The sequence below is a fragment of the Saccostrea cucullata genome, unplaced genomic scaffold, assembly GCF_032062105.1.
Source record: "Saccostrea cucullata isolate Sc308-1 unplaced genomic scaffold, CSIRO_AGI_Scuc_v1 ctg7564, whole genome shotgun sequence".
NCBI classification, from domain to species: Eukaryota; Metazoa; Mollusca; class Bivalvia; order Ostreida; family Ostreidae; genus Saccostrea; species Saccostrea cuccullata.
Window position 1 is genome coordinate 408 of NW_026938733.1, and position 24,171 is coordinate 24,578.

Consider the following 24,171-nt stretch of genomic DNA (forward strand, 5'->3'; position numbering starts at 1 on the left):
GCACGACGCACGACGACGGACGAAAACGGATAGCAATAGGTCACCTGAGTTACTCAGGTGACCTAATAAAGTCTCTGTGTCTATTAACAATGGATCCAAAAAAAGACTTGATCGCAAAAAATAATTGTCCCAAACTACTTTATCCCCAGTATATCATGATATAAAGTCATCACAAGTAAAAGTTGGTTTATAGTATTAATCTTACAATTTATATATACAGTTTCTGTAACTTTATTTTTATAATTTCCCTAAATACAAATTATTCTTGATACATGTATCAATCATGGTTGAAATTTCACACATTTGTCATTGAATAATCAAACTGATCTGTATATCACCTGTGGGCCTCCACTTCCAGCATGGAGTCATTCATACAAATAAAGTAGTTGTTTGGCCCCGTCTTCACCACCTAGAAAAAAAAACAACAAAAATTGTATTCATACATATTTACCATGATGGTAATAAAACAATTGTCAAAAGCATTATTTTTTCAAACTTACTGAACAGTGTTATTAAATTCTGAATTTATTTGATGTCCAATTTTTTTTCTATTGTACATTATTGATACATGTACTAGTAAAACCTTACATTTACAAAATCTAAATTTCTCATTCACTGATAATCAAACTTGGTATAAATGTTCAAACATGTCCTGTCCATAACCTTAAACTAATTTGACATTATACTTGATCCCCTTGCTTACAACCTCATTATCAGGAAATCCATATTTCTCATTTACTGAAAATCAAACTTGGTATAAATCTTCAAACCTGTCCTGTCCTTGACCTTACCTTGACATTATATTTGACCCCCTCGCTGATGAACTCCACATCCACGTGGTTTTTGAGTGACGTAGCCAGCAGGATCTGTCCACGCTCCAGTGAGGTCTGGAACATCTGGAAGCACTCCTGGATCTGGTGGTCCCCGATATGGAGCGCTCCGGATATCACCCCCAGCATGACGTCCGGCTTCTCCGCCTGGACGTTCTCAGATATCAGCTTGTCCAGCCAGCCCGTCGTTATCTTGTTGTTCTGGTATTCCTCGGTCTCAAAGAGTTTGATTAGGTATTCCACAGTGGTTCGGAAGTCTCCCCGGATTGAGAGCTCCTTCAATGCCACCACTAAATTCCTGTCATTTGATTAAAATTAAGTATTTAAAGAATGCTTCCTTCCATAAATTTTCTGTTCATTAAACTATTGATCATTCATTATAATTCCTCTTCATTTTTTTCCATATAAATTCTTTAGTTACTGTACACCAACTTTTATTCGTGTGCGAGAAATTTTCGAGAAATTCGTGAGAGTCTTGTCATCGCAAATATTTCTCGCTGTAAACTGGTCTTGAAAGTCTCGTTGTTTTAAATTAATAACAGATCCAAAATCGGTTTAATCGCCAAAATTTATCGTAACGAACTAGTTTTACCCAAGTTAATCACGAAAATCGCCATGAATTAAAGTTGGTTTACAGTATATCAGGGGATATTTCAGTGAGTAGAATTTAAAATGGTTGGTAAAAATTAATAAATTTATGCATAAATAAATTAATTCTATCTAAAGAAAGTGAACATTTTCCTTTGAACATAAATTAAATGATTGCAATTTATTTGAAATTTCTTTTGAAACAAAATATCCTGATATCAGGCATTACCATAAATTGCCCTACCCCCTCCTTCAAACCTTCCCTATCCCCTCACTCACTCTCTGGCGTCTTCCCGGTTCTCTCCCCAGGAGAAGCAGTGTCCAAACTGTGAGTCTGCATACTCATGTAGTCCCCCCGTGGCAGACACACTGAAGTACCCCCACACGTTCTTACTGCTGCGGAAATTCAACTCCTGGACTGTCCCAGAACTAGGCTTAAATCCCTACCAAAAGAGAATTTTAATACGCTATATGATTATTGTACTGTATAATATAATCATAATGAATTTAATGTTATTAATGGGATTCTACAACTATTGAATAAAAAGGAATATTTATCCTATATCAAACCAAAATGTATGAAAAAATCATAAAGAAGGGAAACATTAAGTTTACTCCACAACGGGAAACAACTCTATTTCTTGATATATGGATTGAGTTTTCCTTCTCATTTTGCTGTAACAAATTTTGATGTCTTTTTAAAGAATCTTACTTCGTCAGGGTTTTCGCTGGTGATCCTGGCTGCTATGACATGGCCCCGGGGTCGGGGGTGTATGGAGGGGTTAGAGAAGTCAATAGGACTGTCCCCCCAGGTATCCACCTCATACAGCTGTCTGATATCCTTCAACCGGTACAGGGGCAGACCCATAGCAATCTGTAATACACGAAATATACACTTATAAATACTGTATTATGCAACTATATTTATTCATCAATTGCAATTAATATTGTCTTTTTCATCAAACAATTGCTGGAAAAAAAATGCAAAAGTTCCACTTCTAAAATTCATGTGAACTATCAAATGAAAATTCTGAAACCTTTCTGCATATCTAACTAAAAATGATTAGGCTACTGTGTAAAATGTAAGAGGAGTTCAGGGAAGAAAAGTGACAGACCGATGAACAGACAGCTAGACGGACAGAGAGACATGAGTAACAACAATATACTGCAAATTCCTTAATATAGTTTGTGTCAGTTGGATATATATATATTGCAGCAATATAGTTTTGGTGCTTTTAGACACTGAAAAATGTAAATATAAGGCATATTTTTCTTGAAGCACTAGCACGCTTCATGAAATATGCCTAAGTGACAATTCTGTGTGATTTTTCACACACCAATAATTCACACTAAATTTAAAAACATTCCTTAAATATATACATAGAAGTTTTTTAATGGAGGTAAAAAGAATGTTGGCGAGATCTGGCAAACGTTCGCTCTGTTAAACAGGCCTCAGGTATGGGTATTTAAATCTATATTTATCTCTATTTTAACCAGGAAGTAAATTACAGATCTCGTTCAAGTCTCAACTGAAATCTCATTTGACATTCCAACGTCTAGCTGTCAACAATGTCATTTGTCGGTCATTCATAAAAGCTGTAAGTACATGTAACAATAAAGGTCATTTAATTTAATTTAAATCAACTTTTATGTGAATGATGGAATAAAAACCAAGAAAAAATTATTGGTGTACTAGAATAGCAAATTGAATGAATAATTATATCACAGTTGACATGTTTACAAATAATAAAAGATCCCCGTTCATGGTTACCTGGTATTTCTTTCCACATTTAATACTGCTCTTGGGGGTGAGACATTTAATCATATGGAGACGTCACCGTATGCTGGTGAAGGGCTTCAAATTTTTTACAATTACTCGGCACTCGGGGCCATAGAGCAGTGAGGGATTATAACGTGCAACGCGGCCGAGCTTGGTGTGTTTGGTGATATGTCTTGTATCACCGAGGCGTTACACTTAGGTTCGTTAACCTGTTAACTCAGGTTTTTGTTGACCAAATAAAACTACAATCACAAATATATACAAATAGTACAATGGGTTTCTCTTCTTGATTGGACAGCCACTAACTGTGGCCTATGGGTGTCTCCCGCAAGTAAATTTCTTCGAATCCTGCCACTCCACAATAGTACTGCCTCTTGGCACTTCCCCCACCTTTATCCGTGGTATGCCACCTCTCTCTATACCCAACCAACTGCCTTATTCAGGTCTTATGTTATGGTTATTGTAAAGTTTCAGCTATGTGCCCTCCGCAACTGTACGCCTTATTCAGGTCTTACTACAATGTATAAGAAGACACACGGCTGAAATTTGTAGCAAACAACGTCTCCAGATAGGTATCAAAACACTGTAATATAGCGTGTATTACTTCAGAGCAGTCCCTATACATTGGCAGATTCATACTACTTGTATGATCGTAAAATTAATATTTTTTAGTGTTTAAGAATTAAGTGAAAACGTAGGTCTAACGTTTATACGAAACTAAACAATGAAAATCAACTTCCGTTTCACTATCTTTATCGTGCCAACGCCGGCCGCTGACATGGGGCCTCTGTTTTTAAGGTCTCATCTGAAGGACCCGCAACTTTCACTTCAAAGTGCCGAGCGCATGGCAAAGGAACAATTGCTACCCATTTTATCGACTAGGTCAGTCGCGGCCAAGATACAAACTCACGACCTCCCGATCACGGAGCGAGCGCTCTACCCGCTAAGCTACTGTGAACGATAATATAGATTAGAACATTATAATGTATAAAACATATATTCCTATTTTTTCAGATGGCATTGTCTAAAATTGATATTCCCCTCCCAGCCCAGCACTTTTTAGAATGCGGCATTGAAGACTGTGAAAGAAACTGCGAGTTCTACTGCAACCTTTGTCATCAAAGATTGTGTAAACAATGCAGAGATGAACATCTGAAAAGTCCAGAAAACAAGAACCATGAGGTGGTCCTTTACCAGCAACGAAAACGACAACTTCCTGTGAAGAAATGCAAGATCCACCCCACAAAAGATGTGGACATGTTCTGTGAAGAATGCCAAGTTCCTGTATGTTCTAAATGTGTTACAAAGGGAGACCACCCAAAACATACATTTGTTGATCTTGAAGCAGTCTACGCAGAAAAATTTGCACTCTTCCAACAGGAAATCTCCAAAATTCACGAGTATTTTCTCCCCACATCACAAGATTTACAGAAAGAGATTAAAAAAGATTCCTCAGAAATCAAACACCTTATGGACAACATCAGAACATCCATGAAGACTGAAGGCGAGTCCCTGAAAAGTCTGGTGGACACAGTCATATCTGAGAACATGAAGCAGTTAGACCAGATAGAGCATTCAGTGTTAGAAGATCTAAACACCCAAGACAAGACCATTGATGATTACATCACTTATCTTAATAACCTTGTCAAAGAGCTCCACAGATGCCTGACCTCTACAGAAACCCAGAAATTAATGTCTGAGAAGAAACCAAAGATCCGATCCATACCAGAGACAACAAAACCAGTCACACCAGGATTTACTGCTGGTCAATACAACAAAAGTGATGTCACCAAGTTACTTGGTAAAATATATGTCCCCAACACTAAAGCAGAGAAGAGAGAAATACAGCCCATGGAAAGTGTCTACAATACAGCAATGAAACCTACACATAAACAGATGAAAGAGGACAGAAAGAAATCTGACAAGAAACAAACAATGTCTCTATCTGCCTCTGTCACCAAGGTCAGGGAGTTCAATGTACCAGGTGTTGATGAAGTATACCATGTATCACTAGATCAATTAGACAGACTCTGGATCAGTGACTATGATGGTAATCTTGTCCAAACAGATCTACAGGGGAATGTGATACAGAAGATAGAAACCTGGAGTGGAATGAAAGGTTTCCATACAGTGACACAGGGCAGGGATCTGATCTTTACAGACAAATACAAGACAGTCATCAATAGGATAACACAGGATAATAATATCACTGAATTCATTAAAACTGGAGACTGGTTACCTCTCAGTATACACTCCTCCCACATCAACGGTGACTTACTGGTGGGGATGATGAAATTAACAGAGACTAAAGGACTGTTTAAAATGAGGAAAATTAAAAAGGAAAGTAAAGTCACAAGGTACAACAAGACGGGAAAAGAACTACAGAACATTCAGAGGGATAACAAAGGACAGGATCTGTATGGTGAACCATGCTATATCACAGAAAACATCAATGGAGATATCTGTACATCAGGCTATGATAAAGCAGCCGTAGTGGTGGTGAATAAATCAGGACAATACAGGTTCTCCTACACAGGTCAGGCGTCAGAGTTCAGTCCTTTTGGAATCTGTATTGATGTCTTCGGTCACATCCTGGTGTCTGATGAGATCAGTAACTCTGTTCACCTCCTTGATCAGGACGGTCAGTTCTTGTCTCTATTACTCACACAACAACAAGGGGTAGAGTTTCCCCGTAGTGTGTGTGTAGATGATGAGAACAATCTCTATGTGAGACAACTAACCAACACACTGACAGTGTACAAGTATTTACAGTGAAAAATAACATTGCAGTTACATGTACTTATTCTTTTATACAACCATTCTGTGTGTTTACATGTCATTACACAGTTGTAATATTTTTCATTATTAAACAAGTACATGTAGACATTTTAAATCATGTGTATCAGTGGTATACTGGAAATGAACTGTTTTGCGTTATATACAATAAATGATAAGTTAAAAAGACACTTTAGTTTCAAAATAATCTAGATGCTATACATGTTAAAGGTGAATTATTTAACAAAAAGAAAATTTGTAATTCGTAAAGTCAAATGATATTTTCAGTCAGGTTTTATTCTGAATAATTTAACAGTTGGTAAATATATGTATATAAGTCTACTAGGTTTTGTTCGGTTTACATGTTGATGTATATAATTTGGGAGCAATCTTTATATAGCTTATATAATAAATTATCTTATCCTATTCTCTTGATTAATTAATTGATTGATATGGTATGCTGGAAATAAATTGTTTTGAGTAAAACAATAACTGATAAGTTTTAAAGACACTGCATAGTTTGAAAAAAACTTGTTGTTAATTAGGTGAATTATTTAACATATAAAAACTTTGCTAGTTTGTAAATTCAATTGATATTTTTTCAAAAAAAAATTTATTCTGAATTAAATTTAACAGGTGATAATTATATATGTGTTCTGGGTTTTGATGGGTTAACATGATTGTTGATGTATATAATTTGGGAGCAATCTTTATATAGCTTATATATCTAAACCTATTCTCTTGACTAATTTCCAACATGCACATTGTCGTATAGTAAACTGTTGCATTTATATGTATTGTACATTCGTTCTACATTTATGAGAATAACGTATTAAAATTGTCATGGCATCCATGATGTTAAGGTTTATGTTTGAGGGAGGGGGTGGGGGTGGGGAGATAGGATATGAGAATTGAGCATTAAATTTTGAAAATAAAGTTAAATATGAACTACCGGTATATTCCTTTCATTCTATTGTAATAGGTATTGGATATCAATGTTTACATGTCTGATGTGACCTAGCTTAGCCACATTTTCACTTGAAATGAACAAACTCGAATCTTTGTGAGATAATGCTTGTTTTTAATAATATTGAATTTTCAGGATCAGAATAAAAGATTTTGTGGTTGCCTATTTGTCAGGTCCAACACAATACCCTCATAAAGGTATAAGCTTGAAAAAGCTATATAGCTTTATAAAGGTATATAATTACAAATACCTTGATCAGTGTATTTTATGTAATGAAAATTCAAAAAATTTCTTTAAAAATTTAAAACTGAAAGTCGAGTTCTGAGTTGTCAGTAAATTCACCCATGCATGTGGGTAAAGCACTCTCACACAAAGAAATCAGAAAGCATGGTCGGGTGAGGAGATGTTCTTTTATGCATTCTTTTTTATGCCAGAGTGCTTTTCATGCACGAATGAACACACTGACAAAAACTCAGAATTCAACTTTCAGTATTTAATTTTTAAAATTTTTTTTTTGAATTTTCATTACATAAAATACCTTGATCTAGATGTTTCAAATACCTTGATAAAGCTCTGTAGCTGGACCTGTTTGTGTTGAAGACTGTTAATAGATTACCATACTTTAAAACATGCAAGAGAGGTTGTGGATGACCAGAAGCTAAAATCGACTCACTTTAGGATCAAAAGTTCAAGATCATTGTTAATGGTATCTTTAAACTCATGTTCTCAAAAACATATCCAGTGTTCCAGGTCATAGGAAATGATTCCTAACACTATAATTTCACTTTTTAAACCCAAAGCTACATGTAACAAGATGTGTTTGTTAAACACTGATGCCCCCGTATGGCACCATTTTGAAGATTAAACTTTTCTTGGATGCAAATTTAATATATTGGTACCCAAAGTAGGGTCTCTTACCTGGAAATACAATTGTAAAACATGAAAGCTCTATCACCATCTGTTCCCAAGTTATGGCAAGGCTAAATTTTTTTCATAAGTACAGAAATCTTTAAAATCAAGGTCAAGGTTATTTGTATCAAATGAAAGGTCTTTCCACAAAGATCATGTCTTTGCAGTATGGAAGCCCAAGCCCTAACCATTGAAAAGTTATGGCCAAGGTTAAATAGATTATATTAGTACAGTATACTCCAAGATCAAGGTCAAAAGGTCAAAGTTTTTGGTATTGAATGAAAGGTCTTGTCACAAGAATTACATATGTGAAGTATGAATGCCTTAGCCCTTACTCTTCAAAAGTTATTGTCAAGTTTAATGTTTTTTCATAAGTCTGGAAATCTCCAAGGTCCAGATCAAAAGGTCAAGGTTATTGGTATCCAATAGCTCCAGTAGCTCTTGCTACAAAGAATATATATGTGAAGTATGGAAGTTCTGGCCCTAGCCGTTCAAAAGTTATGACCAAGGTTAAGATTTTTTAAAAGGAGATCAGGAGTAAATTTGCTTAGTTATATAGAGGAAAAAACGGGACGGGAGGTTCACTTTGAGAGGCCGAGAACTTCGAGAGATCAGAGTTCGAGCTATCAAGATTCACCTGTATGTCAAATTCTAAGGTCAAAGGTCTTGATATTAAAATGAAAGGTCTAGTCAAAAGGATTAAATATGTAAAGTATGAAAGCACACTAGCTCTTACCCTTAAAAAGATATGATCAAGGTTTATTTTTTAAAGTAGGTCAAACTCCAAGGTCAAGGTCAAAGGGTCAACTGTCTTAGTATCCAATGAAGCGTCTTCTTACAAGGATTACATATGTGAAGAAAAAAGCTCTAGCCCTTATCATTCGAAAGTTATTGCCAAGGTTAAAGTTTTTCGTTAATACGTAAATCTCCAAGGTCAAATGGTCAAGGTTGGAGATATCCGGTAAAAGGTCTTGCCACAAAGAATGTATATGTGAAGTATAAATTTCCCGGTATCCACTGTTCAAAAGTTATGGTCAAAGTAAAAATTTGAATTTTTTGTGTAGAAGTGAGTCAAATTCCAAGGTCAAGGTCCAAAATGGTGGTACCAAAAGAAAGGTTTTGTCACAAGGAATACAGCTCTACTAAATCAAAAATTATGGACAAGGTTAAATATTTTGACAACAGAGAGACAGACAGATAGACAGATGGACACGACAAAAACTATATACCCCCGAAACTTCGTTTAGAGGGGCATATACATGTATATGTTAAATTACAAGTACAGTGGACCTTCAGATATCCAGACGCCAGATATCTGGACGCTTCAGTATCCGGACATTTTTTCATTGGAACAGAATTTTTTAATGCTATTTTTTCTTGTTTAACTGGTGATTCAGATATCTGGATGCTTCACATATCCAGAGAAATGACTGGGAACCAAAGCGTCTGGATAAATGAAGCTCCATTGTAGTTCTATTTTCTGGCCTTTGTTCTACTGTACGTCGAGTAAAATAAAGATAAAAAGTATTTCACCTGTTACTTTTCTTACCCGCTTGTCGTTCTTGATTCCGTGGTCTTATGATGTCTCAAAGGCCCACTGATTTAAATGGATTATTGGACATAATGTAAATCTAAACTTTTTTCATCAAGTTAATCATATTTTATTTTATTTTTTTTATTATAAACGCATGTCTGTGTTAAGATGAGTTATATGATTTTGTAGTTTATTCATTTCAAATTGAACAATTCGGTAGTAAATCACAGAAAACTGGGCTTTTCTTACGAAGATGACCCTGATGAATATCCTAAAATAATAACGTTTTTACTGGTAATAATAGGATGAATTTTCACTTAATGAAGCCATGATTTATTTCTTTATTTTTTTTCTTCGTACGCTACAACATTTTTTTGGTTTTAAAGTTGTTTGTATTAACTCGCATAATATACAAGTTTATGTTGTTTAGTTCTTGTCACAGTTGTTATTAGAGCAGAGGGACAGATGGGAGATGGAGTAGTGTTGTACATGAATATGTGAATACAAGATACAAGATACAAGATTTTATTAATCCAATTTGGGCCCCCGGAGGAGCAAAAAGATTTACAAATAGAAGGAGGAGGATCCAAATGATAGAACAAGCATGATGATGATATATGAATATAAATAAATGCTGTCAAATATTAAGAATTTAATTACTTGATCTTTTTCATCAATAAGTGTCTGAATAAAAATTGTCAAAGTTCCACTTCTAAAATTCATGTGAACTATCAAATGAAAATTCCGAAACCTTACTGCATATCTAACTAAAAATGATTAGGCTACTGTGTAAAATGTAAGAGGAGTTCAGGGAAGAAAAGTGACAGACCGATGAACGGACAGCTAGACGGACAGAGAGACATGAGTAACAACAATATACTGCAAATTCCTTAATATAGTTTGTGTCAGTTGGATATATATATATTGCAGCTATATAGTTTTGGTGCTTTTAGACACTGAAAAATGTAAATATAAGGCATATTTTTCTTGAAGCGCTAGCACGCTTCATGAAATATGCCTAAGTGACAAGTCTGTGTGAATTTTCACACACCAATAATTCACACTAAATTTAAAAACATATTCCTTAAATATATACATAGAGCTTATATTAACAATGGGTGATGTCATGGAAGTTTTTTAATGGAGGTATAAAGAATGTTGGCGAGCGCTGGCAAACGTTCGCTCTGTTAAACAGGCTAGACTGGTACCCTGACATTGGTTAACGGGCACAAGCGCCCTAAAAAACCAAAACTTGTAATTCCTAGCGGCAGCGACTGGAATCAAGGGCAGAGAACCAGTGCTATTAAACAGGCCTCAGGTATGGGTATTTAAATCTAAATTTATCTCTATTTTAACCAGGAAGTAAATTACAGATCTTGTTCAAGTCTCGACTGAAATCTCATTTGACATTCCAACGTCTAGCTGTCAACAATGTCGTTTGTCGGTCTTTCATAAAAGCTGTAAGTACATGTAACAATAAAGGTCATTTAATTTAATTTAAATCAACTTTTATGTGAATGATGGAATAAAAACCAAGAAAAAATTATTGGTGTACTAGAATAGCAAATTGAATGAATAATTATATCACAGTTGACATGTTTACAAATAATAAATATCTCTTTCCCCTAATTCTAAAACAAATATATATTAGATTGATTGTATATTGTTTAATGTCCCTCTCGAGAATTTTTCACTCATATGGAGACGTCACCGTATGCTGGTGAAGGGCTTCAAATTTTTTACCATTACTCGGCACTCAGGGCCATAGAGCAGTGAGGGATCTTTATCGTGCCAACGCCTGCCGCTGACATGGGGCTTGTGTTTTTAAGGTCTCATCCGAAGGACCCGCAACTTTCACTTCAAAGTGCCGAGCGCATGGCAAAGGAACAGTTGCTACCCATTTTATCGACTAGGTCAGTCGCGGCCAAGATACGAACTCACAACCTCCCGATCACGGAGCAAGCGCTCTACCCACTAAGCTACTGTGAACGGTAATATAGATTAGAACATTATTATGTATAAAACATATATTCCTATTTTTTCAGATGGCATTGTCTAAAATTGATATTCCCCTCCGAGCCCAGCACTTTTTAGAATGCGGCATTGAAGACTGTGAAAGAAACTGTGAGTTCTACTGCAACCCTTGTCATCAAAGATTGTGTAAACAATGCAGGGAGGAACATCTGAAATCTCCAGAAAACAAGAACCATGAGGTGGTCCTTTACCAGCAACGAAAACGACAACTTCCTGTGAAGAAATGCAAGATCCACCCCACTAAAGATGTGGACATGCTCTGTGAAGAATGCCAGGTTCCATTATGCTCTAAATGTGCTACAATGGGAGACCACGAAAGGCATAAATTTGTTGATCTTGAAGCAGTCTATGCAGAAAAATTTACACTCTGCCAACAGGAAATTTCCAAAATCCAAGAGTATTTTCTCCCCACATCACAATATTTACAGAAAGAGATTAAAAAAGATTCCTCGGAAATCAAACACATCATGGACAACATCAGAACATCCATGAAGACTGAAGGTGAGACCCTGAAAAGTCTGGTGGACACAGTCATATCTGAGAACATGAAGCAGTTAGACCAGATAGAGCATTCACTGTTAGAAGATCTAAACACCCAAGACAAGACCATGGATGATTACATCACTTATCTTAATAACCTTGTCAAAGAGCTCCACAGATGCCTGTCCTCAACAGAAACCCAGAAATTAATGTCTGAGAAAAAACCAAAGATTCGATCCATACCAGAGACAAAAAAAACCAGTCACACGAAGATTTACTGCTGGTCAATACACCAAAAGTGATGTCACCAAATTACTTGGAAAAATAGATGTCCCCAACACTAAAGCAGAGAAGAGAGAAATAAGGCCCATTGAAAGTGTCTACAATACAGCAATGAAACCTACACATAAACAAATGAAAGAAAACAGAAAGAAATCTGACAAGAAACAAACAATGTCTCTGTCTGCCTCTGTCACCAAGGTCAGGGAGTTCAATGTACCAGGTGTTGATGATGTATACCATGTATCACTAAATCAATCAGACAGACTCTGGATCAGTGACAGTGAGGGTAATCTTGTCCAAACAGATCTACAGGGGAATGTGATACAGAAGATAAAAACCAGTGGTGGACTTGGTTACCACACAGTCACACAGGACAGGAATCTGATCTTTACAAACAAAGAGAAGAAAGTCATCAACAGGATAACACAGGATAATAAAATCACTGAATTCATTAAAACTGAAGACTTGGAACCACTCAGCATACACTCCTCCCACATCAACGGGGACTTACTGGTGGGGATGATTGGTAAAGTCACCAGGTACAACAAGACAGGAAAAGAACTACAGAACATACAGAGGGATAACAAAGGGCAGGAACTGTTTAATACACCATGCTACATCACAGAAAACATCAATGGAGATATCTGTACATCAGACCTTCTTAATGGGGCAGTAGTGGTGGTGAATAAATCAGGACAACACAGGTTCTCCTACAAAGGTCAGGAGTCATGGTTCAGTCCCTATGGAATCTGTACTGATGTCCTCGGTCACATCCTGGTGTGTGATGGATTTTTTAAAAGTAACACTGTTCACCTCCTTGATCAGGACGGTCAGTTCTTGTCTCTATTACTCACACAACAACAAGGGGTAGAGTCTCCCTGTAGTGTGTGTGTGGATGATGAGAACAATCTTTATGTGGGACAACATGACACTAAAACACTGACAGTGTACAAGTATCTACAGTGAAAAATAACATTACAGTTACATGTGTCTTTTTCTTTTATACAACCATTCTGTGTGTTTATATGTCATTACACAGTTATAATATTTTCATTGTTAAACAAGTAGACATTTTGAATTGTGTGTATCAATGGTATATTGGAAATTAATTATTTTGATTTACACAATAACTAATAAGTTTAAAAGACACTATAGTTTGAAAATAATCTAAATGCTAAATTTTTTAACAAATAACAAATTTGCTAATTCGTATATTCAAATGATATTTATAGTCAATTTTTATTCTGAATAATTTAACAGTTGATAAATATATATAGGTCTACTGGGTATTGTTCGGTTTACATATTGATGTGTATAATTTGGGAACAATTTTTATATAGCGTTTATATCTAAACCTGTTCTCTTGATTCCTAACATGCACATTGTCGTATAGTAAACTGTTTTATTTAATATGTAATGTACATTGGTTCTACATTTATAAAAATAACATATTGTTATGGCACAACATTGTACAATTTTAAAGTTGTTTGATACTTATATGATAAGTTGTAATAACAAGAGGCCCATGAGCCACATCGCTCACCTGAGAAGCTTTGGCCATTCTGTTCTTTACCAGATTTCCCCCTTGTAATACATATTGTGACCCCACCCTACCCCACTGATCATAATTTACACAATTTGAAATCTATGCTTCCATATAAGTTTCAGCTTTGATTTTCAGATTTTTTTCTACATATTTCTATGTAAAACATTGTACCCAAATTGTGGCTCCGCCCAACCCCCGGGGGTCATGATTTGAACAATTTTGAATCTAAACTACCCCAGGATGCTTCCAAATAAGTTTCAGCTTCTCTGGCTCAGTGGTTCTTGAGAAGAAGATTTTAAAAGATTTTTCCTATATATTTCTATGTAAAGCATTGATTCCACGTTATGGCCCCGCCCAACCCCCGGGGGTCATGATTTGAACAATTTAGAATCTACTCTACCCCAGGATGCTTTCACATAAGTTTCAGCTTTACTGGCCTAGTGGTTCTTGAGATGAAGATTTTCAAAGATTTTTCCTATATATTTCTATGTAAAACTTTGATTCCCCATTGTGGCCCTGCCCTACCCCTGGGGGTCATGATTTGAACAATTTAGAATTTACACTACCCAAGGATACTTCCAAATAAGTTTCAGCTTTTCTGGCCTAATGGTTCTTGAGAAGAAGATTTTAAAAGATTTTTCCTTTATATTTCTATGTAAAACTTTGATTCCCCATTGTGGCCCCGCCCTATCCCCGGGGGTCATGATTTGAACAATTTAGAATCTACACTACCCCAGGATGCTCACACATAAGTTTCAGCTTTACTGGCCCAGTGGTTCTTGAGAAGATTTTCAAAGATTCTTCCTATATATTTCTATGTAAAACTTTGATTCCCTATTGTGGTCCCACCCTACCCCCCCCCCCCCGGGTCATGATTTGAACAATTAAGAATCTACACTACCCTACATGTAGAATGCTTCCACATAAGTTTCAGCTTTTTTGACCTGGTGGTTCTTGAGAAGAAGATTTTAAAAGATTTTTTCCTATATATTTCTATGTAAAGCATTGATTCCACGTTGTGGCCCCGCCCAACCCCCGGGGGTCATGATTTGAACAATTTAGAATCTACTCTACCCCAGGATGCTTTCACATAAGTTTCAGCTTTACTGGCCTAGTGGTTCTTGAGAAGAAGATTTTCAAAGATTTTTCCTATGTATTTCTATGTAAAACTTTAATTCCCCATTGTGGCGATGCCCTACCCCTGGGGGTCATGATTTGAACAACTTAGAATTTACACTACCCAAGGATGCTCACACATAAGTTTCAGCTTTACTGGCCCAGTGGTTCTTGGGAAGAAGATTTTCAAAGATTTTTCCTATATATTTCTATGTAAAACTTTGATTCCCCATTGTGGTCCCACCCTACCCCCCGCGGTCATGATTTGAACAATTAAGAATCTACACTACCCTAGAATGCTTCCACATAAGTTTCAGCTTTTTTGACCTAGTGGTTCTTGAGAAGAAGATTTTAAAAGATTTTTCCTATATATTTCTATGTAAAGCATTGATTCCACGTTGTGGCCCCGCCCAACCCCCGGGGGTCATGATTTGAACAATTTAGAATCTACTCTACCCCAGGATGCTTTCACATAATTTTCAGCTTTACTGGCCTAGTGGACTTTTGAAGCTCCTTTGGATTTTTTTCAGGATCAGAATAAAAGATTTTGTGGTTGCCTTTATCATGTTTATGTGTTTTAGACTGTGAATAGATTGCTTACAAACATGCTAGAGAGATGTTGAATGACAAGAGGCTAAAATCTACTCACTCGAGGAGCAAAAGTTCAAGATCATTGTTAATTTACTGTATCTTCTTACTCATGTTCTCGAAAACATATCCAGTGTTCTTAAAGGTCATAGGAAATGATTCCTAACACTATAATTTCACTTTTTAAACTCAACAGGGTAGTGTAACGTTTTCGGGTTCTTTTATGGGATTCGGCTGTTCTGTCTGAACAATTAAATAATAAATCAATTTTCTCAATCACAGATTTAGATTAATAGTATGTACAATTATTCCTTCGTTTCTCGGGAGCGCAAGCGCCTTCCAAGGACTGAAGCGCGTCCGCTTCTTACCTTCAGTCAAACAAGAATATCAGGTACTTTATCTAAATAATATATAATCAATCAAAGTCTCGAAAGTCTATTTCAGACACATAAGACTTGATTCAAGGTATTCCTTGCAGTACCTACCACGTTTGACTTCTCTGTTTACAACCGTCTTTCCAATTCGGCTGTCAACAACAGACTTACTAAAACAACAGATTGTCTCCGTATTTATACCTACAACAGGTCACATGACCTGCGGAGAACCTCAAGGAAACAAGAAACCGGAAGTCAGTGCAACTACCGAGAAATGAAAGGATAATATGATCTCGATTACAGTGTTTGCTTCACTACCCACGCCTCCAGGAAATGCGTCTCGCATTCCTCAATAAAGAAAAACTAAAGGCGTACAATTTTACATATGTTCATTATTATTTAAACCATGCAATAGTCTTCCTGACTATGTACATATTCCATAAAGATTTGAACATACTAAGCTCTCTGCTTAAATTTACAATGTTATTTGCCATATCTACAGTTTTAACCACTAAAACCAGAGTTCTTCCTCATGGGTCTCTACTACAGATTTTCCATCCTTTTGATATGTTTCCTGACACCGATCCAGACGTCTTCTCTTGGTCACTTCAGTCTGAGTAGCCTCTGTCATCTGCTCTGTGGGAAGAGTCTGTGTACCTTTGTCGACACCAACTGAACGGATGGAATCCTCGACACTACAATCCTGGACATCAGTCGACGATGCCACTGATACTGTTGCCGAAGGAGCTGCATGTTCTTTCACAGTCGTCATGGGATGCTGGAATGTAGCAGGAGCATCAGGAACTAACGAACGCTTGCTCAATAATCTCTTGACTTTTGGAGTGTGTACAGGAGCCGGTCTCGTTGGTTTCCTCTGCGTCACTTCGGAAGAAGGAAGGGAAGTCCCAGCCACTGTGGCTTCACCAACAACATCCGATAGATTCCCGGGATCCAAGTGCTCCCAATCACTCTCACTGTCCACCTGAGCGAATCCACCATGTCGAGTTTTACAATGTCTGACCATGTCGCTCTTCTTATTTGTAGCATAGTCGCAATGACTGCATTCAAACCGTTTCTGTCTGCGCTTTCTCCCACACTCAAGTACATGTTTCTCCCACTCTGATTCTTCACCAAATCTCTGAGAACACATAGGACAAAGGTGACCCTCTTTTCTTTTAGTGGTCTTGGTGTTTGCCATGATCTGCAAAAATCACAAAAACAAAATCCTGAGTATAAGATATTCTAAAAAAAACTAAACATATAATGAAATTGCGCTACACTAATCCTTAGTTGTACTGACAGCTTATAATTTGTATTCAACAATGAAGTCGTCATGCCACGCAGGTGCATTTCTAATGCGCCTTGGCCTATCTGAAGCACAACCGCTAGGGTTTTCAGCAATATCATACTGATCTTCATTTTCTTCTACAAGACACTCTTGTGTATCATCTTCCGCATTGTTTTGACTATTGGAATTACTGATATCCTCCTCTCTTTGAAGTATCTGTGATTTACACTTCCGCAAGCGATCACAGTGAATGATAGTGCTTTTGCCTTTTGTTCCACATGCAACCTTATATAAAACATCTGACAATTTGTCTTCAATTAAGAAAGGCCCTCTACAAAACGATGTTAACTTCGGAGAACAACCGCTCTTTCTGGTAGGGAAAAATACATAAACTCTTTCTCCGGGACTAAAGGATGACCATGCTAGTTTGGTATCATGGTACCTTTTCTGGCGCTGCATTTCACCTTGCATGTTTTCTCTGACCAACTTATGAGCTGACTCTAATCGTTCGCGTAACACCCAAACCCACTGACTTGTTGGAATATCCTTAATATCTGGAGGCATTTCATACATCAACTCTAATGGGGTAGTCGCTTCTCGTCCCAACATTAGCATGTTTGGCGAGAAATTGGTGGTGTCATGTTCTGTAGAACGATATGCCATAAGTATATAAGGAAGATGCAAATCCCAATCACGTTGATTTTCCTGTACGTAAGTGCTTAACATAGAGAGCAATGTGCGGTTAAAACGCTCCACCATCCCGTCTGATTTCAGGTGATAGGGTGTCGTACGGGTCTTTTTAATCCCAAGTAACCGACACATCTCTTGAAAGAGCTTGCTCTCATATTGTCGACCTTGGTCCGAATGAATGGTAAAGGGGATACCAAATCTGACAAATACCTGTTCCACCATAGTGCGTCCAATCGTCTCAGCTTCCATATTTGGCAGAGCGAATGCCTCTGTCCACTTGGTGAAATAGTCTGACACAACCAAAATGTGGCGATTTCCTCTATCAGTCTCAGGTAGCTCACACAGTATATCTGTGGCAATTCTTTCCATTGGCATACCTGATCCGGTTATCTGCATTGGGGCCCTGTGTTTAGGGTTTGGATTTTTACGTCTCGTACACTTGTCACAACCTGTAACATACTGGTAGACATCTTTTTGAAATCCAGGCCAGTAATATCTCTGCCGTATCTTAGCTATCGTTTTGTTCACCCCTAAGTGTCCTGACGTCTGGTTATCATGACACATTTCCAAGACGCGTCTGCGCTCTTGGTCTGGTATGATAGCTTGATAAACTTCTTTGTTGGGACGAAGCAGAGTCCACTTGCGCATGAGCAATCCATTCTCTATAGCAAGTCTGGAAAACTGATTCCACAAAGACTTCACTACGTAGCCATGCATAGACATATCGCTAAAACTTGGTCGCTCACCTTTCTCGACCCATGTTTTTACAAGCTTAATGTCTCTACATTGCTCCTGAGCCTCTTGCAGACTATAATCCATGTCGTCACTTTGTATATCCGATGACTGTAGAGTTCGTACAGCTGGTTCAACTTTCATATCATACTCAGCATTTTCCAATGATGGAGCATCAAACCCACACTGAGCGCAAGGTATTCTGCTCAGCGCGTCCGCATTACCATGCTTTTTACCGGGTCTGTGTTCTATTTTCATATCATAGGTACTGATCACTTCCAGCCATCTAGCCAACTGACCCTCTGGGTTTTTGAATTTTAAAAGCCATCGCAATGACCCATGGTCCGTTCTAATAAGAAACTGTTTACCATAGAGGTAGTGGCGGTAATGCTTAATAAAATGGACAACCGCCAAAAGTTCTTTGACTGTCACACAATATTTCCTCTCTGACTTGGACAATGTACGGCTAGCATACGCTATAACACGTTCTTTACCATCAATATTTTGAGATAATACCGCACCGATCGCTTCGTTGCTAGCGTCGGTATCCAGAATGAATGGCTTCGTTACATCTGGTAGAGCTAATACTGGCGCAGTTATCAGTTTGTTGCGCAGCACTTCGAATGCTTCTTGAGCTTCTTTACTCCACAGAAACTTCCTTCCCTTTTCTGTGAGTCGATGCAATGGTTTGGCAACTGATGCAAAATTCTTTATAAAGCGCCGGTAATAACTGCAAAGACCTAGGAAAGATCTTAACTCAGTCACAGTACTTGGCATTGGCCACTCAGCTACTGCTTTCACTTTCTCTGGGTCGGTTGCAATTCCGTCTTTTGAAATAATGTGTCCCAGACAGGATACCTTGCTGGCAAATAAATTGCATTTCTTGGCCTTTAACTTTAAGCCGGCCTGATGCAATCTCTGAAAAACATGTTGCAGGTTTTCAAGCATATCATCAAATGATTTGCCTACAACAATAATGTCATCAAGGTATACTAAACACTTATCCCATTGGAGTCCTGCAAGAACGGTTTCCATAAGTCTCTCAAACGTCGCAGGCGCACAGCATAAGCCAAAGGGCATAACCTTGAATTGGAATAAACATTGTCGTGTCACAAATGCAGTCTTCGGCTTGTCGCTCTCCTCCATACTAACCTGCCAGTAACCACTGTTCAGATCAAGCGTAGAAAACATCTCGTGTCCTGATAAATGGTCAAAAGCCTCATCGATTTTTGGAAGAGGATAAGCGTCCTTTGTGGTCACCTCATTTAATCGACGGTAGTCTACACAAAAGCGCATTGTGCCGTCTTTCTTGCGTACAAGAACTACTGGCGATGCCCAGGGACTGTTTGAAGGTTCTATTACATCCTTTTCGAGCATTTCCTTAACCTGTGCATCTACCTCATGAGTTAGATGAATCGGAATTCGCCTAAGACCTTGCTTGATAGGTTGTTTAGCCTGCTCCGTGTTTATCTTGTGGCGCACCACATTGGTCTGTCCTAAGTCATAATTAGAAGTTGCGAACAAAAACTGATTTTACGTAGGAAGTTATCAACTTTTGTCACTTGCTCTGGTAATAGATTACCTTTACATCTGTCTAACAAATCTTTCAGATCACCTCTCAGCTCTTTGGTTAAACCCTGAGGATAAAATGGTGATTTTGGTCTCTCCTCAACAGCTGTCATTTTCCCGATCAGAGTTCCTTGAAAAATCTGTTGCATATCATTAGTGACATTCATTAAGCAAATTGGTATCTTATCGCTACCTTTAACGAGAGTGCGTCCTACTAGCGCACACCCTTTCTCAATAAATTTTCGTTCTGGTTCCACTAAGTAATCAGCTCCTCCATAGTTATTATTTCCCGTAACATTGGCTGAAATAATTATTTCACTCCTCGGTGGTATGCAAATATTACTGGCTGCAGTGACCCTGTAACAACCTAGTGTGCCTTCCCAGGAAAATGGGCATGTCTCATAATTTAATCGCAGCGAACTCTCTTGAAGATCTATCAGCCCATTGTATTTCTTGAGAAAATCAAGTCCAATAATTCCGTCCACAGAAATATCTGCAACAACTGCATCAATAGTTCTATCTGTCTCACCAATCTTGAGAGAAAATGTTGCTTTACCATAATGGGACAGAACAGAACCACTAGCATTGAATATTCGCTGTGCGTTCTCCTTGAGTACAGGCTTTTCCTCCTGCAATGTATCAAACAATCTCTTTGAAATAAGAGTAAGGGATGCTCCAGTGTCAATCAAGAGTTTTGCACTGCTCCCATTCACATTTCCCTGGATGAAGATACCTGCTTCCTCGCACAAATTGTTTGCGCCAACATTGCCATTGTTTTTAGATTTTCTCTTTCTTTTACGTCTACTGCGCACTTGACATGCGCTTCCGCCATCTGACTTTGATTCATGTCGCCGCATATCCTTTTCTTTGTCTTGAACTTTGTTCTTCAACTTTGGGCAATTCTTTCGAATGTGTCCTTCCTCTGAGCAATAGTAACATTTTACCCTGTTCCGCTTGCCTTCCTTCTGAAAAGAATCTCTGCTGAATCTTGCATTTGCCTTAATCTGCCTCTCCAGATTATCTATTTTATTCTGCATTTTCTGCATCAGCGCTTTTAAATCTCCAGAGTCGGAAGCTTGAGCTCGGGCTTGTCCCTGACTTTCAATAGCGCGCATATGACTTCTTTTCTCTGTCTTATAGTAGGCGTCAAGTTCTACTGCCAGGCGAATAGCTTCATTTAGATTCTGGGGTCGACTCTGTTTAATGCGTAGTCTCATATCAGAATCTATCAATCCATCAATAAAAGCCTCTTTACCAAGAGTTTCTCTTACTTCTGCCGGTGCAGATGGATATGCCAAATACGTTAATCGGCGCACAGCTTGGCCTAGCTCAGATAGTGTTTCTGATGCCCGTTGACGCCTTTCTTTGAGTTGCGCACGGTACAACTCCGTTTGATTAGGTGGAGCAAATCTCTCTTCAAGTGCTTTCACTAAGAGGTCATATTGTTGTCCCGTTTCTGGCAAAACATTTCCTAATATCCCTTGTGCAGCTCCTCGCAGTGACACTGCTAAATACAACCCCTTTTCCTTATAATTCCAATTGTTGATAGCCGCACACGCATCAAAATGGGATTTATAATCTAGCCAAGAATGAGTTCCATCAAAGGTTGCTGGTTTAATGTTACACTTGGCTGTAGCTTTCTCACTTTGGTCCTTCTTCTCTTTATCAGCAACGTTGACTATCTGTCGGGGAAATGAGCTATCTATCCCTTGGTTTACCTCATTTCCTGAATTTCCATATCGACTCTGTGCATTCGCGGGTATCTGATGAAGCGCATCCACAGGTGTTTGATCCAGCGCATCTGCTATATCTGCTGCAGCGCATCCGCGGATGTACGCTTCCTTGGAATCGGTAGCTGTGCATTATGCTCTAAAGCAGTTCCTGAAATCTGCGCATTTAATGAAGATCTTGGAGTCTCAAACTTGTTTTGTATCCGACCCTCATGAAATAATTCTGCATCTTTCGTTTGCGCAGGAGGCCTATTCTGATACTCTCCTTGCGATGGCATTTCCCATCGAACTTGAAAAGGAGAATGCGCCAGAGTCTCACTCAACATATGGACCGGGTGTGGATGTGCACTTGACAAAATGCTCGGCGTTTTCCAATTTGGCTGTGGCACCATCGTTTCATATTGTTGAGCACGCGCAGCATAATCCCTTGTCGAACTGGGTGCATTTGGTTCTGCAGTCAAATTTCGTGTAGCTGTTTTTCTCCTCATTGTCACACCATCTAGCGCTCCTCCAGGCTGATTTCCTTGTGCGCGTTCACCAGTCAATGACGCAATTCCAGAATCGCGCATTGGTCGAGTTGTTTCAAAGGGTGTAGATTGCTGTTCTATTTCAAGACGCAATCTCTCACAACTCCTTTCAAGAAAGGATATCTCTTCGTTGATCATTTCCTCCATCGCACTCATGATTTACAAGTCAAATATAACAAAAGTAAAAAAACTTTTCAATTTACAATTTATATTACGTTGATTATTTGCCGAATCCCACCGCGCTGCCACCAAATTTATGTAACGTTTTCGGGTTCTTTTATGGGATTCGGCTGTTCTGTCTGAACAATTAAATAATAAATTAATTTTCTCAATCACAGATTTAGATTAATAGTATGTACAATTATTCCTTCGTTTCTCGGGAGCGCAAGCGCCTTCCAAGGACTGAAGCGCGTCCGCTTCTTACCTTCAGTCAAACAAGAATATCAGGTACTTTATCTAAATAATATATAATCAATCAAAGTCTCGAAAGTCTATTTCAGACACATAAGACTTGATTCAAGGTATTCCTTGCAGTACCTACCACGTTTGACTTCTCTGTTTACAACCGTCTTTCCAATTCGGCTGTCAACAACAGACTAACTAAAACAACAGATTGTCTCCGTATTTATACCTACAACAGGTCACATCGATGACCTGCGGAGAACCTAAAGGAAACAAGAAACCGGAAGTCAGTGCAACTACCGAGAAATGAAAGGATAATATGATCTCGATTACAGTGTTTGCTTCAGTAGTAACTTACTTTTGTAAATGGCACACCCCTGCTACTTTATACTTTTCTTACCCGCTAATCGTTTTTGATTTTGTGGTTTTATGACGTCACAAAGGCCAACTGATTTAATCGGATCATTGGACATAATGTAAATCTACACTACTTTATCAAGCTAATAACATGTATATAATTTTTTTTTTAAATATAAATGCATGTCTGTGTTCAAATGAGTTATATTATTTCGTAGTTTATTCATTTCAGTTTGAACAAGTCATTAATAAATTATGGAAACTGAAAACTGGGCTTTTCTTCAGAAGATGACCCTGATGAATATCCTATAACAATTACGCTTTTACCCTCCAAACACAAAGACATACTCTAATCAAAACTTCAGAAACAAACTATAAACATTTTCCATGTTTGATACAAAATCAAGAGGATATTTCATCGTCTTTTGACGAAAAAATATTAAATGTCTTTTTTAAATCCAAGAAAATCACGAAATGCAACAAAAAATAGAATAATAAATCAAGATTAACATATATCAACTTACAATAGAAATTAGGTCTATAGAAATATAAAAGGAAATTTTAACAAGACTTAGTATATCCCTCATGTATATTCCAAAAATAAACACGTGGACCAGTGGTATTGAAGTCCAGGCATGATAAGCGTTTATCACTCAAAATGTCAGCATTTGTTTGAAGTTTCATGTTCTCTGATCTGAAAGACACATATTGCTGCAATATCGATATAGCAGTAGAATCCCTGAGTATATGACATGATCGCATTCTTGTACAGAAAGACAAATGAACACATTAATTATTATGAGTACTACGAAGAAATTAATTTTAAGCTCAAAGCAAGTGAGATTCTTACAATACAGTCAGACACATTGATCCTGTTCTTTGATACAAGACTGTCAAGATACATGTATTAGTGAATGTACAGTGTATGCAGTACTTATTAAACTTTACTAAACTGAAAAACAATCGATTTATTTATTCTTTGAATCCTTATTATTATACACTTTATAGATGTATTTTCACTTAATGAAGCCATGATTTATTTCTTTATTTTTTTCTTCGTAGGTTACGATATT

General features: G+C 37.7%; 1 protein-coding gene and 2 pseudogenes across 2 annotated transcripts; 2 read left to right on the top strand and 1 right to left on the bottom strand.

Moving 5' to 3' along the window:
* Window positions 1–338: 338 nt before the first annotated feature.
* LOC134251105 (acetyl-CoA carboxylase 1-like) overlaps window positions 339–24,171 on the bottom strand; it is a 29,543-nt pseudogene continuing 5,710 nt past the window's right edge.
* LOC134251102 (uncharacterized) lies at window positions 2,925–7,110 on the top strand. Of its 2 annotated transcripts, XM_062733473.1 has the most exons (3): window positions 2,925–3,016; window positions 4,213–5,987; window positions 7,076–7,110. In XM_062733473.1, the coding sequence occupies exon 2, from the start codon at window positions 4,213–4,215 to the stop codon at window positions 5,971–5,973; it is 1,761 nt and encodes a 586-aa protein (XP_062589457.1). In that variant the 5' UTR covers window positions 2,925–3,016; the 3' UTR covers window positions 5,974–5,987; window positions 7,076–7,110. The 2 variants fall into 2 exon arrangements, with proteins under 2 accessions (XP_062589457.1, XP_062589456.1); XM_062733472.1 differs by lacking the exon at window positions 7,076–7,110 and having other exon boundaries at window positions 4,213–6,234.
* On the top strand, window positions 10,781–13,356 carry LOC134251103 (uncharacterized; annotated as a pseudogene).

What these genes read in the sequence shown, in the direction of transcription:
- LOC134251102 (XM_062733473.1), top strand. Translation starts at nt 4,213, where the DNA reads ATGGCATTGTCTAAAATTGATATTCCCCTCCCAGCCCAGCACTTTTTA.